At 39.2% G+C, this 17,794-nt stretch overlaps 1 protein-coding gene across 1 annotated transcript in view; it reads left to right on the forward strand.

Moving 5' to 3' along the window:
- The first annotated feature begins 3,544 nt into the window (after nucleotides 1-3,544).
- map2k5 (mitogen-activated protein kinase kinase 5) overlaps nucleotides 3,545-17,794 on the forward strand; it is a 54,814-nt gene continuing 40,564 nt past the window's right edge. The window contains exons 1-7 of the mRNA XM_034115994.1: nucleotides 3,545-3,959; nucleotides 5,193-5,241; nucleotides 6,356-6,423; nucleotides 10,342-10,411; nucleotides 11,107-11,147; nucleotides 12,729-12,796; nucleotides 12,923-12,971. Coding sequence (XP_033971885.1) covers nucleotides 3,828-3,959; nucleotides 5,193-5,241; nucleotides 6,356-6,423; nucleotides 10,342-10,411; nucleotides 11,107-11,147; nucleotides 12,729-12,796; nucleotides 12,923-12,971 — 477 coding nt within the window. The 5' untranslated portion in view covers nucleotides 3,545-3,827. The remainder of the gene's footprint in view (nucleotides 3,960-5,192; nucleotides 5,242-6,355; nucleotides 6,424-10,341; nucleotides 10,412-11,106; nucleotides 11,148-12,728; nucleotides 12,797-12,922; nucleotides 12,972-17,794) is intronic.

Below are 17,794 nucleotides of genomic sequence, written 5' to 3' on the forward strand. Positions count from 1 at the left end.
TCTTTTCAGCCGTGCCGACGCCTTTTCGGCCGAAAACCCACCGATTCAGCAGTCGGCCAAAGGCTGTCGGCAAAATAAATCACTCTGATTGGCTGTTCAGCTAGCGAATCAGTGCATGAGAAGTGAAACGGAAGTGAGGGACCCAAACAAACTATTAAGAAGGCAAATCTGAGATTTCATTTAACTCCAGCTCTCGACAAAGGTTCAGGAAAGCCCCATGAGCTTCTCGCTGTCGAGTGAAAATGGAACGCACACGCTATTTGTTGTTTGTTTATATCACGCAGTCTGTTCTTCTTTTCTCGGTTATCACGCAGTCTGTCTTCCGGTTGTTGCCTCTTTTGAATGACGAATACACACTACCACCGCCTGCTGGTAAGGAGAGTTATTGCCACTCACGCATGCGCAGTTCGTACGTGCTTCTTGGCCGTCGGCTGAAGTCTTTGCGGTGTGTTCCAGTGCGACACATGGCCAAGACGCAGAGACGCGAGGCGACACAACAGTCGGGGGTCCGTCTGTGTCAGTTCTTTGGTGTCAGTTTGGTGTGTCCGGGCCTTTATACATAAATATGTGTGTCAGGGAACCCTCTCTCTTTTTCCCAAATCTCTAAAAACGGGAGTACAACGGAGCTCATCCAGATTTGCGGCCAATATGACGTAATATCGGTGGCGGACCCACAGCACTATCAGAAACGTTGCTATCAGAAACAGTGCCCGACTGTTTTGGACGTAATATGGTCGGTGTTTACATTAGCATCGCTAACACTCAGAGCTAACCTGTACTGCACAGAGCATGTGTGTGAAGAAGCAGGAAATAAAAAGGAACTCACCTTGTGGTATAACCGGCAAGAGAGAAAGCCTTTGAGCTCCATACTGTTTCAGAAATAATCCTTGATAATCCATGATATGGCGTTTCATCACTGCATTATCTGCCGGTAGAATCTCCCGCATGAGCAGGCATAAGCTCCGCCCCTCTTTTTTATCAATTCTTTTTTTTTAAAAAGCTTTATACATAAAATCAGCACTTTTGAAACAGGAAGTGAAATAGAGGGATATGAGGCATGCTAGAACGGGTGATCTGTTTGGTATTTTGAGCAAAACACTTCATAGACATGTTTTTTTATATATTTTGATATATCTGAGACCTATGCTATTGCCTAATAATAGCATGATAGGGGACCTTTAAACTCCAAAAAAGGGCTGATCCTTCATACTGTATACCTTTTTTAATGCTTGAAAAATATTTTGCTGATATACAATTATTATTTGTTTACCTTGAGCACATGTGTCAAACTCAAATCAGGCCCTTGGTGGATTTAAGTTCGGCCCGCAGGATAATTTCTAATTACTATTAGATCTGGCCCGCTGGTATATTGCACGCACACCTTCACTCAATCCTGAGAATTTCCTCAGCTCAGAGCCTGACCCCAAACATTGATGAACTTGCACCCAAGATGAGATGCCAAGTATCTGGCTTGAACTATCACGGAGCAGCAAACTGAGTTTACATGGATGTTTCCTTCTGCACTTTTTTTCTTGCGACAACAGGGCATGTTTGTTTTTTTCTTTGAGGGAAATTGTTTTTTTTAAGCTGTTGTTGGCCTGTGGAAAAATGTAATCATAAGAAATGACTCCGGAAAAGCTGCAGATAGAGCCATAAGAAATGAATGCAATTGATAATTTAATTATGTTTTTATAGGCAATAATTTAAGCTTTGTTAGTTCCAGGTTTAATATGTGCAATAGGTTCATTTCAATAAGTTTTGCAATAAACATTGAACCAGTCCGGCCCTCGACTAGTACCCATTTTTTAATTTTGGCCCACTGTGTATTTGAGTTTGACACCCCTGACCTTGAGGATGTATTTTTTTTCAATTAAGATGGTAATAACCGACAAAGAAGTTCAGCTTCAGGCCAACCAGAGGCAGAGACTTTTGTTCAGCAGCCAGTGAAACCTAATCTGGTGCAATGGCTGGCACAGGGTACGTCTCATTGATATTGTTTTCAAGTGCAACATTTCCAACCAGACCTGAGCCACAGGGACAGAGAACAAGCTTTAACACGTTCTTATCATTACACAGAACACCGGTAAACAGACTTGAGTGTCAGCTCTGTGGGCAGAGAGCTGTAAATTAACAGAAAAAGAGACTTCATGTTGCGCAGGGATCAATGTCTTGTTCTTGAAACTGCAATCAGAGTTCTTCGATGAACGAGCAGGGAGGCTGATGCGGCTCCTCAATCATAAGGCCCTAATCAACAACTGTTTTAAGTGCCCCTTTGTTTTACATTCAATTATACACTAATGACTCATGCCTAGTGGAAACATTTAAATACCAATGCTCTGTTAATTTAAAGTGAAAGAGGTAAAAACCTTTTCGGAATACTTGAAAAGGCATGGTCGTTGTGCTGCTCTGTACTCCTTTTACTTTTTAAAATGAGTTTAGCTCAGGTGTGTTGTCGATACGGTTGAGGGGCCTCATCAATTGTTCATCTTTACAGCTTTGAGTTTCTGTGAAAGTGAAGACTATTCATTCATTATTCAAAAACTTTACAAGAGGGATCTAAGGTCACTTATGAAAAGAATATACGCATCAGATACCAACCCATACCTACTGAAAGCTATTGTATGCTTAAAATTGCACTCTGTTAATAAACTTGATCACATTAAATCAGTCCAAGGTGACAATCATTTATTTTATTGGAGCATTCAATATTTTCAGTTTAGTTGTACATGGTGTGTATCCCAGTGATGCCTTCATTCACTTTTCTTTGCAAATCTTTCCAGTCTCCAAATCACATGTACAGTATATATAGGATCTTGGTTTGTCAGTAGTAAATAATGACTACAATAACACATAAAATATATAAAAAAAGAAATATCCACTGTACAAAGTTCAATTAAACATTAGACTGTTGTTAGTCAAGTTGGTTGTTTAATCTTTTTACCATATTGGTTGTTGGATAAACAAAGTCAGGCATAAAACAGTTGTCCTGAAAAGCAATATTAAAACTGTTCTACAATTGGAAAGCTTTTAAATGTTTTCTTTTGTAGGAATGGCAGGAGCACGGACTGTCAATTAGTTCATAATTTTACGAACTTAAAGGTCGGTTTCATAATGTGTAAATATTTGACATTTAGATTTTTTTAAAGCAAATTTGAAAGAACACTATCTCTGTTGGTCAAGTTGGCACGACAGCCTTCCTTATCTGGGCTTGTGTATTTTACAAACAAGCACATGTAAGAGCCTTTTTGTGGTTGTAGTTCTTCAACATAGAGCCAATTGTAAGTAGGGCCTACTATGTATTTTAAGTATACTAGTATTATACAGTAGTACTGAATCAGTGATGTTCACTGCATTTCATTGGTTTTATTTAAATGTAGTGAAGTTAAAAGTACCATATCTACCTAGTAAAAAATAAACAGAGTAAAAGTAGCATATAATGGAAATAATCGGGGAAAGAACAAAAAACTTGCTTTCAAACTGAATTCAGTACAGCAATGAGTGGTCTTTTATTTTGAAACTCCCTGAGCGGATGTTGATTCGGAAACGCTGTTGGAGCAGTTATGTTTTCCTCAAAACTAGCTTCATGGCTAAATATCTAGTGTAACACTTCGCCTCAGAGAGCAGGCCAACACATATTCACATCAGAAGCTGAATATGTTACGCTGTTATGACCTGACCGTGAACTGTTAGCGTGTTTAAATCTTCGCATCACTTGAAAAAAGTGTCTGGACTGAGCAGGATGCTAGCATGTGTCGTTAGCAAACCAATGCAGGAAATTAGCTTGTTAGCTAGTCAAGTGTTATCATGAGGCTTAATGTTCCTTCTTTATGCTCATCCTCGATTTAAATAACCTCTGCGCAATGGACACCGAGGGAATAGTGATCCGTATAAAAACGCCGGCAGGGGATATGGACTCGGCCGTTGACTGTCCATCTCTTCTGAACTTCAATGACTTACTGGTGAGTGTTCAACATGCTAACAGCTAGCTAGCTGTCATTTAGTGTTAGCTGTTCACAGTCAGAAACAGCTGTACAGTTACATGGTCACACTGTTTCTGTATTGGAAGATGTACTCAGATCCTTCACTTTAGTAAAAGTACAAATACTTTAGTCTTAAATACTCCCACTATGTGTAAAAGTCCTGACTTTTGTACTTCAGTAAAAGTACAAAAGTATTGGCATTACAAATTCACTACAAGTAAAAGGGTAAAAGTAATCATTCTGCAAAGTGGATATTTTCAGACTAATATAAAGTACATAAGTATTATTAGCTACATGTACTTCAAGTATCAAAAGTAAAAAGTACTTGTGATTCACAATGACTCTTTTCACACTATTATAGTATTATGGCTATGATTTAATCCTGTTTTTATTGATGTAATAGTATTTTCGTGTAGTTTGTCAATGTAGACCAAATGTAAACATCAATATATATCATGTGTTTTTACATGTTTTTAATGTCAGTGTTGAAATAAAAGTACGCTATTTGCTCCTGTAATGTAGTGGATTAGAAGTAGAAAGTGGCATTAAATGGAAATTAAAGTACAAATATGTCAAAAAAAATACGTAGGTACAATACTTGAGTAAATGTACTTAGTGTATTTCCATCACTGGTCTCAGGCAAACTAAGACGCACTAAACATGCTCAAAGTTACCTGTTGATCAGAGGTGAGAAGTAACTGAGTACATTTACTCAAGTACTGAACTTAAGTACGATGTTGAGATACTTGTACTTTACTTGAGCATTTCCATTTGATGCTACTTTGCACTTTTACTCCACAACATTTATTTTGTACCTTTAGTTACTTTACAGATTTGGATTAATGATGTGAAATTAATCAACACTTAAATAATAATTTAGTTCCACCTGGAGTAAATTCACAAGCTACCCTGCAGTAGACAAAGTCATTACAACTAGCTGCACCTTTACCAGCTTTGATAACACTTTAATGATCAATAATTATTATCATAACATATCATATATATTATTCTGAAATGGACCAATCTGCATAATTTAATTTGAGTAACATTTTGAATGCAGGACTTTTAAATGTAACAAAGTATTTCTACACTGGTTATTCTACTTTTACTTAAGTACACGATCTCAGTACTTCTTCCAGCTCTGCTGTTAATATAATTATTTCATGTGTTATATTTCTTCTGGTTTTAATTTACTCTACCAAACATTTTCAGGTTGCAATCAGAGATGTCATGCCTGAAGCCACTGTAACAGCCTTTGAATGCAAGTATCTCTTTCTATCCATGTCGTTATATTTATTAAGTTATTTTTCTGTGCAGTTTTGACAGAGAAAAGTACTCCTTTTACAACGTTAATTATATGCGTATAGTCAGTTTTAGTGTTTGTTATGATCAAGTATGAGGATCTAACAGGTGAGCATACTGTAGATGTTGCTTTGCTTTGGAGTTAACCTCATATTATGAGATGCCGACAAAAGTAACATAAATGTGTTTCTCATTTCTGTAAGAATTATAAAAAGTTACCAAATCTGCTAATCCTTTCTTTGTCTTTTATATGGCATACAGCGGCGACTGTTTCGCTCATAAAACTGTAAAATGCACATTGCATGTCATGAAGGTTTTTTGGGAAAATAAAAGTTATCACTTATGTCTTGTAAAAAATAAATAAACTATCGTTTCCCTTTTGTAAGTACTAAAATGTTGCAACCATATTGCTTCTTTTCTCTTTTTTAGTTCCTCAAACTGATGAGTTTCAATATGAGTGTGTAAAGACGACTTTTATCATGCACACACGGTTAACTGTCTTAATAATATGGAATGCGTTGCCTCAAATATTTTGTATAAAAGCTAACCTGTTAAGTACTATTGATATAAAATGAGTTTAATTTTGTGTCAAAAACAATATTTGCTATTGTACACTGTTTATGTTTTTATTATTTATTTAAAGGTAGGGTAGGTAAGAATGGAGAAACCAGCTCAAGTGCGCTAGAATTTGAAAGTACGCAGCTGAAAAAAATCAGCCCCTTCCTTCAGACTTCCTTACAGAGCCCCTCCTCCAACACACACGAACGCGCACATGACCAATGAGAGCACGAGATAAGTTTGTGCACGAGATAAGTTTGTGAGATGGAAGGCTGACAGGCAGGTAGGCCATCCAGTTATTTTAGCCGGCCCGGCTAAAATAATTGGTCGTGCTTTTTACAGCGCCACGGCTTCCACAGATTAATTTATTTTATGTAAGCATTTCATATATTCATTGCTATTGGGATGTTAAGAGCATTCCATGGAATATAACAAAAAGTGTTCTGAAGTGAATTACCTACCCCACCTTTAACTAATATTTTGATGTTTAAAAAATATGCTTATTTGTTTTCTAGATGAAGACGAGGTGGGGGACAGAATCACCGTAAGAAGTGATGAAGAACTCAAAGCCATGTTGTCGTATGTAAGTATATAATGAGTTCATTACTTATATTTGTTTCAACATGTGTTTTTGCCAATTTCTATGAGCAGTAGAATATCATTTTGATCAAAACTGATGTTAAGGTCATATGTCACTGTTGCCATTTCTGTATTTAATGTAGATACAACATCCAGTGCACGTCTGAACTCTTTTTTTCTGTGCAGCATTTCCAATACAATTAAAGTGTCTAAGAATATAATGTTTATGTTGTACAGATTGTAAGCCTTTCTAAGTCTAATGTGTTATTTTGGTTTATAAAAATAAGATGAAGTTGACCTGACTGGTAAGCTTACTAGGACATTGTTTTAACAGTCCTGTCTGAGTGCTTTGTGGAAAACAATGAGAGCCACTTACTTTCTTTTCATTTGGAAACAAATCTTTGAGATGGACAACTCAAAACGTTGGCACAACTGGTGGTTTAAAGGGACAGTTCTGCCTAAAAACAAATATACATATACCTGTAGAGCTTTTAATCAATGTTTTTGTTTTGTTTTGAGATGCAAGGTGTTTGAGAAACTGACTGTAAAGAAAACTGCCTTCTCCTCACTATAGTAGAACTAGATGGCACTCAACTTGTGGTGCTCGAAGGTCCATACAAATTCATAAATAAAAACTCAGCAATTTATTTTTCCAGAAAATAAACCACAGACCTTGTTTTGAGCAGTTTCATGTAGGAAATAGTAGACGCAGCGTAGATGCTAGAATGTGCCCATCAAAGTATAGGTCAGGTCAAGAGCTTTGCAAAAACTCAGGCAAGTGGCTGCCCTATGACCTATCCTAACATTAACCATTCAAGGTCAAAGTCTGCAACTCAACAACATGAAGACTCTGATGCCTCATCTGTGTGTGTAAACCAAGTCAAAAAAAAAAAAGTGCTAATTTGTAGTCTTGAGCAACCAAAGCACACATACACACACTTTCACTACCAATTCCCCCACCGTGTGCTGTGCATTTTCATATTCCACAATACTTACTGTTCATGCCACGGACAGTAAGAGTAATGGCGTGTAATGGGTTTTTCTACGAGGTACACTGAAAGCTAAATGAACTGTCAATTTTTATTATTTATTATTCAGTACTTAAAGTTTTGCCTCATTAAAGAGCGAGGCCCCCTGGGCTGCAGAATTGTTCAAAATCTACTTTCATCTGTGGATGTCTTTTACCCCCCATCAGCTCACAATGATGCTGCGCGAGCCACAGGCACAATTTATACTCCTTGTTTTTTGTCCATTTTTCCATGCACTCACTTGTGGTTGCTTTTTAATCATTAAGTAGCATAGGGTAGCAGGGTTATTAGGCAAAAAGAGACAGCTGTGGTGCCAATGAGCGTTGAAAAAAACCGGTATGAAAAAATGTATTGACCTCAGACAGCTTATTTATTCACAAATCTGGGTCACAAGTTTTGAGGTTCTTTCGCCTTGCTGTGCTTTGTGTCTTGTTCAAGTACCTTTCTAGGAAATCGCAGTATTCATGTACCAATAATGTTTCACTGGTTTCCTGTCCTGGATGTTTTGGTATTGCCGCAATCATATTTAGCATTTCATGCAAATATTCCATCTTAATCTTCATTCAACTATCCTACTTGGAGGTAAAATTATCCTTGTAAGGCGTTGTTTTTTCTTCCAGGAGATGTATGAATGCATTATTTACGACTGTGGTACTTTAATACTAATTTGATCCATGATGCGGTATATCCAATATCAGCAATAGCCACTCAAAGGTGCATTTTTAAATGGCAGGAAAAGGAATTTGCAATACAACTATGAGCTATATATATAGTTTTAGTGTCTCGGTTGGGCACATTTTTGTGTGCGTTATCATTTATTTGGTTAAAATATTTTGTATTAAAATATTAATTTAGGACCCTGACCCGCATTACAGCTATTGAGTATCCAAAACTCTGCACTGCTTTGTCCACAGATTTTAAAAAGCCACATGAATTTCTGGCAAACAAATCCAAGAGCCGTTTAATAGCTTTCTGCTCCTCATGGGACAGGCAAGTGCAAAAAAAGCTGCTGATCACCTGGAAAATACTGGGCTCACTAAAATATAATTTACACTAGCCGAGTAGTTTTAAATCTCTTATGCAAGGGCAGTCATTCAGCAGTCATTTGCATTTGTTTTCTGAGGATTTTTTCATGATGTGGTTGTTGCTGTGTTTGCCATTTGGCCTCCGTAGAGACCCAAGTGGATATTTTCCTCAGTGTTGTTAATTCCAGGTGAGCAGACAGCCATTATGTGAAATTAAAAGGAATTAAAAGAAACCTGCTTGTAAGGTGAAAGGTGGGACATTTCATTAGTCTCTCATGGTTGCCTTGTGTGTGCATTATTTTCTGTGTATGTTTTTGTGATAATCCATTACAACATTTCTACCCAGATTTTTAAATATACCAACAGTGTTCTTTTTTATTTCATTCACGACCTCTGCTTAAACATAGCCTTGCGAAAAATTCATGCTCCTTGTTGCAGAGCAAAATTAATGCTCAAATTCAGAACTTAATTAACACCAGTCGGCAGAGGGCATTTATTGTGAAAAGTATCCCCCATCACTGAGAACATTGATTGCTACATGTTCCTGTGAGACTCTCAAGTCTTCCAGGCATCTCTAATCATTGTTCGACACCTTGAAAGACAGACGCCCCTGTTCAAAGTTAAAGACTGGCCTGTGTCAGGTGCTAAAGAAAACATGTAACCTCATCCCTTCCTCGCTCAGCTCCCCCTGGAGGTAGGGACTCTAATTCCTCCATTCTCACTCCCTTTTCCCCTTAGTCTGCTAATGATGATGAGACCCACTCTCTGCTCCCGCTCTCCCACTTGTCCCTTAAGGCTGAGCGATGGTATTTGGGATCGGACACTGTTTAGTTATTGGCCAACAATGGCGAATGTCTTTTAATAACACACCTACTACAGATTAGGTGGTAATTGCAGCCTTAATCAATAAGCTAGCTGAGCGGAAAATTAAAGGTACGTGAAGCCCGACCCCCCCCCCCCCCCCCTCTCCTCTGCAACCTCAACACACAACATGTTTTTTGGTATTAGGCCCATTGTTCAGATGTGGCCTAGTGAAAACGCTGGAGGGCGAAAGCAGAGGGCTAGGAGCGAGGAGGGATCTGACAGTGATAAATAGGCCTTTTAATAACAGCTGTGCCACTTGGGTAGCCATTCTGATCCTTTCCCATCCATGCCGGTCCCATCGTCCTCCCTCCCTCCCTCCCTTCCTCCCCCCACAATGAGGGAGCACATTTACATATCGCAGTGGTGACTTAGTGGTTCATAATGGATTGTAAACAAAAACATGTACGTGTGGACTTCACAAATACATCTTCTAAAGTGTGTCTAAAATAAAGTCTTGTTGGTTTCAAGCCTCAAAAAGATAAGGACAAAAACAACACACACTCGGAAATACTCCCACACTCCCAGTTTAACAGATGGTTTGGTTAACTGAAACATCAATTATTGCATTGCCTTGGCAAGCATCTGAGAGGCTCCAGAGTGTGTGTGTGTTGTGTGTGTGTGTGTTGTGTGTGTGCACATGTTAGTCCTGTAGGATATGAGTGTTTGGTGAGCTGTTGACCTGGAGGAGAAAAGGGTTAATGCTACACTCCTCCAGAACAAGCCCACAGGGCATTGGTCCTCATCGGCAACAGATTTCAGCACAGCATGCTCACATTTTTGGGAACACAGTGGAATAATCCTCTCGTCATTTAGATACATTTTTCTATGTGTGGTATTCTAAAACGTGGCAATGCAGTGCATAGTCAACATCACACATTTATCAAGGTTTATCTTCATTTATTTCTTTTTAAGTGATCCTTTATTAATGAAACAAAAGGTCTACAGTATGTGTGATAATGACTCAAAACCAGTAACGCTCTCCACTGTTTGTTACTTTCTCTTTAGTACTACAACACAATGAATGAACAACGCATGAATGGACTGCTGCCGGACCCTCTACAGATTTTTCCACGAGGTACCTGGTGACATGTTACAGTTTGTCATGGATTGGTGATGCTCACAGTCTCTATACAACATTGCAATGAATGTGTTGACAAGCAATCACAAGTAATATTAAAACATAGAAAAATACTCGCATGTACCTGGTCCGAAACTATTACACCAAAATGTAGGTAATTCACTTGTGATTATGTTGGATAATATAAGCAGTTAATGACTTTAGGTAAGTAATGCAGCCTCTGGAAAACATTTACATTTCAGTGGCTCCTTCTGTTATTTTATTGACAGTCATTTGTAAATCTACATTTATTTTTGCTTCAAGGTCATTGAAACTGCAAGCTTGTGTTCAGGCTAACCCTTCCCCAAATGTCTGGCACTGATAGTTTATTTTCTTAACAGTCCTTTTCTATATTTTCATATAGTTTTTAACACCACTTTAAGTCATACTGTATATGATATTTAACAGACCCCAAGGGCAGCGTTTAGTGTCTCCCTTTACTCTCTTTCTCTTCTCTCACTGTGTGATTCTGATTTCTCCATCCTACCCAGCACCAGCTGTCTCAAGAGCCCAACTTCTCAATCACAACTAATTTCAGAATAACCCTCATTTCATTTCATCATTCCTTTTCTTTACAAAGAACTGATTCCCTTTCAGCACATTTGTAAATGGCCCAGTGATGTGTTCTACAATCTAGTCAATTACTGTTTCAGCCGGCAAGACTCCAGGGAACCGGAACATACATGGCCTGAAGGTACCTATCTCAATAATTGTTTCAGCTGCCTTACACCGAGAACTGAGGCAGGGGAGGGAGGGGAGTTGAGGCAAATGGATTGGTAACACTGTGTTCCACTTATTGAAATGTCAATTGAAGTCAAGGCTCTCCTTTTCTTTCACTCATTCTCTTGCTCCCCTTGTCTATGTTTATGTATGGGGTTCGTCTCCTTCTCTCCTCTCCTCTCCTTCTCTTCTCACCTTGTATTCTTGCTTCTTCTGGCGGGATAGACATTTAAATGCGAGGTGGGATTTTTTTAATCCCCCTCCAGAGTATTATGTTAGTCTCATTCCCTATGATAGGAAGAACATCAGCCTTGGTTAGAGCAAAAACTAAGTCGATAAGAAGATGTTATTGTTCAACCATGAAATTGTCATTACAACGCCCCCCTTCTGCCATTCACAAATGGCCTTCCACAGAACTTCCCCTTTTATGTTGGGCATATGTTGCTATTGAACCTCATGCTAATTACCATGGGTTAAATGACTTGACACCGCCTCCATCTCTCCAGATGATCCATATTATATCCATCTTCATTTCAATAATATTATCACCCCCCCTTTTCCAAATACCGAGAGTGCTTTATTTAATGTATCCTCTGAGGAGCTTTGGAAACAACTACTGAACTGTGTCAGGTTTTGTTAAGGTCAAGGGTCTGTGTTGATAAGATGATGTTTTCCAAAAACCTTAAATGCTTTGGTAATCTTTCCCCTCTTTTCTCCCGTTTTAATATAAAAGTAATTGGCTGAGGGGAGTCTTGTGAGCTGTTTGAATTAGGTCTTCCTGGGCACTAATTAAAGAGACAATCCCTGTGCTTTAGTGGACCCAACACAGCAGCCCTTTGACCTCAATTACATGAGTTATTTTTAGTACACCCTTTACAGGGTCTTTAGTGTATGATATCTGGGTTGAGTACAAAGGGTTTTTGGCGTGAACATAAGATTAAGATAAATCAATGTAAAGACCAATGTCCCCTGTTAAGCACAACAAAACAATGTGTCTTGACTTAATTTTTGTAACGTCTGAGTCTTCAAATGGTTACAGTGCACAACGCTGGTTCGATTCCACCTTGGGACCTTTGTTGTATATCATACTCCTCTTTCTTTCTCTCTCTCTCTTCCTCGTTTCCAGTCTTCCTCTATGTTGTCATCTGTCCAATTAAGGAAATAATGCCCCAAACAAAACAAAAGAAACACCTTCATTTTTCACAGCTTTTGTCCAAATAACTACATTTTTGTACTTTTATACAAATATATTTCCACTTTCATCTCCTTTCATCTCCTTTCCTCCCTTTGCCCCTTGCTGTCTGTCCTCCTTGCTGTCTGTCCTCCTTTCCCCTCCTTTATGCGGACACCTCCTTCCTTCTTCCTTGCCTGCCTCCCTTCTCTCCTACGAAAGCCAATTAACCTCCAGGCTGAACAGAGAGCTTGTGTTTTGTTCTTGTTCATTAGGGGGTCTGGCCATATGTCTGTCTCTCTCTGCCTGTCTTCTGGCCTTGACCAGAGTGTGTGTCTCTGTGTGTGTTTGTGTTCTTTCATTTTTGTGTTTTTGCACCTTCAGGTTAATACAAGACCTAACCCAGCAAATGACTGCACTCAAGCTGTCCCGGACTCCATGGCCAACAACAGGTGAGCTTGCTGGGGCATAGGGAGCATGTTACACCGCCTGGAATACACTTCAGTCCGTGGGTTGACAGATCAGTAGAAAGATGTCTGAGAATGTTTGTGTCAACTGTGCTGTGTTCCTTCCTGCAGCTTAAAAAAATCATCTGCAGAGCTGAAGAGGATCCTGACAAATGGGCAGGTGAGCCGGTGTTCTGGGTTTAGGTAGAATTTCACAGCCGTTGTCTCATTGCTCCTGCTCTCACACCTAGTTTCCACTGACTTCAAACACATTTCTCACTAGTGGTTTGGCTCCTCTCTTAATTTTGGTGAAGCTGACTGTGGGCACGTAATAAAGAGTGTGTATTTGGGTATTGTCTCGTAACCATGGCATACATAATAGGAGCACGGGGTCTTTGAGTTTCCAGGATCAGCTCTGTAACAGTTATGTGTCTCTCTTTTAAAACAAAACACACACACACACACACACACACACACTACTACCCTATCAGAGAGACAATTAGGCCAGCGACCTCTCAGGTTTCTGCTGTTACACAGGGAGCTAATAGAGCTGTTCTCTCCCCTCTCCTCCATCCCTTCATCCATCTCTTCTCATTCCCTTTACTCCCTTCTTTTGCCATGGTATTAATTACATCTGGGGGACTGTGTGTTTGTTGTGTCCATGCATGCATTGCTCACATGTATGTAATTATGTTATGATGCTTTCCTCTTTATGTCTATACAAAATTACGGTAACACTTTATATTAAGGTACACAAATTAACCATCAACTAGTTGTTAATTAACATGCATATTAGCAGTATATTGGCTCTTTATTAGTCATTATAACACACTTATTAATGCCTTATTCTACATGACCATATTCTACAAGTAATAAGCCATTAGTTGAGTTTTTCCTCAATAACCCTCTAATTAGTGCTTATTTATTGCAAGTAAGGAAGTTGTTGTACATGAGTTTTGGTCTTAATATGCTCTGCTCAATATGGGCCGAATAAGGCAGTAGTACCATAAGAATAGTGATTCTCCCATAATAACACTTAACAAATATGAACAAGACATGAAACTATAAGTGTTAATTGTGTCTAAATAACTCAAAATTAGGTATTTATATCTAAGAACATGTTCCCTATTTTAAAGTGAAGTCTTGTTCATAACCAATAAGCTAGTAGTTTGACTCTAATGGCGCATTTCCACTACAGCGCGGTTAAAGCGTGCCGTGCCCGGCCCGTTTTTGGTTGCGTTACCACTAGGCGTAGTTCCGGCTAGCGGGTACTTTTTCACAGTTTTTCTGGCTCTCAAAATCGAAGTTCTTTCCGGGCTAACAACCGGGCTGAGTATGCTAAACTAGTGAGAGAATCGCTGGCAACTACAACAAAATGAACATATTTTACCGTGATTTAATTGTAATACACGTTTCAAAATTATGCCGAAGTAACAACATACTGATACCGGTTAGTAAAAACCATGAATTAATGTTTTGACAAGTCTGCAGACAGACGGCAGGCGAAAAACCTTTTAAAATGCGTGTTTTCTGAATGGAGATTGGCTAAGCTAACGTTGTATATGCTCCGACCGTCCACACTCACAACAATGGCCTATACAGACATAAATAAAGCAGCGACTGTATTCGCCATGACACAGACAGTCTGTGGTTTGTACTTGTTTAAAGGGGACCTATCATGCAAAATGCCGTTTTGTACGTCTTTTATACATGAATATGTGTCCCCGGTGTTCCAGGGAACTCACCAAGTGTCAGAAAACACAACCCTCTCTCTTTTCCTCCATACCCAAATCTCTAAAAACGGGGCTGCAACGGATCTGATACAGACTGATCCAGATTTGAACATTCCTCTGACGTCAGGACGGCGGAGCTGACCTATCAGGGGAATGAGAGGTTGCCGTGGCATGGTAACAGCATGGTAACACGAAGCTCGTAACTCGGCCCCCTCCTTTGCAGGGGGGCGTGGTCAGCTGCAGCGCATGCAAAGACAGGGTGGAGGACAGCGAAATAGAGAGAAATGAGGCATGACTAAAATGCATGATCTGTTTGGTATTTTGAAAAAGAAAACGTATAAATATACCTTATGTATGGCCCTACAATATATTATTCAAATATAGCATGATAGGTCCACTTTAACTTTTGTCTAGTTACTGAACAGATATGAGGAGCTGTGAGCTCTGAGTGCTAACAGCTAACGGCTGATGTTGGTTTTGTGGTTCGCATTGAAGATGACGTCACGCCTCCGCCTACACTGCATTACTATAGTTACTGCCCCAGTTCCTAAACTGTAATGGAAACGCAGCATAAAGTGAGCCTGGCCTAACAAGGCCTAACGAGGCCTAGCCATACCGTGCTAAGCCGAGCGAGGCCCTGCAGTGGAAAAGCGCCATATTTGACCTGAACAGGTTCCCTATTCTAAAGTTGCCTCCTCTTCACACTTTGCAAATACATTATAGCACACAACTACTGAAATTAACCTCAACAGTACATGAACAAAGTAGGCACACGTTGAAATATCTGTTTTATTAATGAACCATTAAAGAGAGGTTCAGACACATACCAAAACACGTCACGTTTCTCTAAGGCTGAGAACACATGTAGCCTGTACTTTTTAATAAAAACAGATTTTTAACAGATTTTATTTGTGATCATACTGTGTGACCTGCTTGTATGTACTTACACAATAGGTGTACTGTTCTCTCTATGTTTTACTGTCTCAGTGTGAACATAGATTAAACAGCCAGCCAAACTCTTTTGAGGGCCAGGGAATGAGCAGCCATGCTCCTTTATTGACTTATTTGCAGTCCACTGACATTCAAACGGAGTGAAACTATAAAAAAAGAAGTTACAAGGCACTTAATGATCTCATACATGCAAGTGTAACATACACAGATTAACACATAGGACCGCTAAGTGTAAACAAGGTAAATATAGCTAATGCTAGCTGTGCAATAAGCATGTATACAGGCTAGTATGGCTAACGCTAGCATGTATACTAATTCTAGCGCGAATGCTAGCGCCAATGCTAACGCATTTTCTCATTGTGTTTAAACCTCTCCAAATGTCATCACATAAACACAATACATGTTACTAATCCTTACAGTGTAAGTTTAAGGCTACACTTACCCCGGGATTCCACCGGATCCGTCTGCGCCGCGGTTTTGGTCCGACCTCCTCCAGCGTCATACCCAACCGGGCGAGTTTCAGAAGCGGAGCGTCTTGCGTGCCGGCTCGCAGTTTTTGTTGATTTGGGCATATTTCCTGGACAGGCTACTTTACACAGACAAAGTTAATAATAATTGTAATAGTCCAGTTATAAACTACATGAATCAAAGATGTGTTGCTGTATTTTAGTGGTAAAAAAATGCATTCATCATCATTATTCGATATATAATTTACACAGTGCCTGTAAACCGGAGGAGAACGCTGGCATTTATTCTCCTACTTGAAAGACTACGGAGGGATAGGGTCTGCAAAATGTGTTTATTTTGGGGATTGACTGGATGCTCTGACCGTTGCACTGCAGCTGTTGTCTCATTGCTCCTGCTCTCACACCTAGTTTCCACTGACTTCAAACACATTTCTCACTAGTGGTTTGGCTTCTCTCTTGATTTTGGTGAAGCTGACTGGGCACGTAATAAAGAGTGTGTATTTGGGTATTGTCTCGTAACCATGGCATACATAATAGGAGCACGGGGTCTTTGAGTTTCCAGGATCAGCTCTGTAACAGTTATGTCTCTCTTTTAAAACAAAACACACACGCACACGCACACACACGCACACACACGCACACACTACTACCCTATCAGAGAGACAATTAGGCCAGCGACCTCTCAGGTTTCTGCTGTTACACAGGGAGCTAATAGAGCTGTTCTCTCCCCTCTCCTCCATCCCTTCATCCATCTCTTCTCATTCCCTTTACTCCCTTCTTTTGCCATGGTATTAATTACATCTGGGGGACTGTGTGTTTGTTGTGTCCATGCATGCATTGCTCACATATATGTAATTATGTTATGATGATTTCCTCTTTATGTCTATACAAAATTACGGTAACACTTTATATTAAGGTACACAAATGAATCATCAACTAGTTGTTAATTAACATGCATATTAGCAGTATATCGGCTTTTTATTAGTCATAACACACTTATTAGTGCCTTATTCTACATGACCATATTCTACAAGTAATAAGCCATTAGTTGAGTTTTTCCTCAATAACCCTCTAATTAGTGCTTATTTATTGCAAGTAAGGAAGTTGTTGTACATGAGTTTTGGTCTTAATATGCTCTGCTCAATATGGGCCGAATAAGGCAGTAGTACCACAAGAATAGTGATTCTCCCATAATAACACTTAACAAATATGAACAAGACATGAAACTATAAGTGTTAATTGTGTCTAAATAACTCAAAATTAGGTATTTATATCTAAGAACATGTTCCCTATTTTAAAGTGAAGTCTTGTTCATAACCAATAAGCTAGTAGTTTGACTCTATTTGACCTGAACAGGTTCCCTATTCTAAAGTTGCCTCCTCTTCACACTTTGCAAATACATTATAGCACACAACTACTGAAATTAACCTCAACAGTACATGAACAAAGTAGGCTCACGTTGAAATATCTGTTTTATTAATGAACCACTAAAGAGAGGTTCAGACACATGTACCAAAACATGTCACGTTTCTCTAAGGCTGAGAACACATGTAGCCTGTACTTTTTAATAAAAACAGATATTTAACAGATTTTATTTGTGATCATACTGTGTGACCTGCTTGTATGTACTTACACAATAGGTGTACTGTTCTCTCTATGTTTTACTGTCTCAGTGTGAACATAGATTAAACAGCCAGCCAAACTCTTTTGAGGGCCAGGGAATGAGCAGCCATGCTCCTTTATTGACTTATTTGCAGTCCACTGACATTCAAACGGAGTGAAACTATAAAAAAAGAAGTTACAAGGCACTTAATGATCTCATACATGCAAGTGTAACATACACAGATTAACAC

The sequence above is a fragment of the Trematomus bernacchii genome, unplaced genomic scaffold (genome assembly GCF_902827165.1).
Source record: "Trematomus bernacchii unplaced genomic scaffold, fTreBer1.1, whole genome shotgun sequence".
Taxonomy (NCBI): Eukaryota; Metazoa; Chordata; class Actinopteri; order Perciformes; family Nototheniidae; genus Trematomus; species Trematomus bernacchii.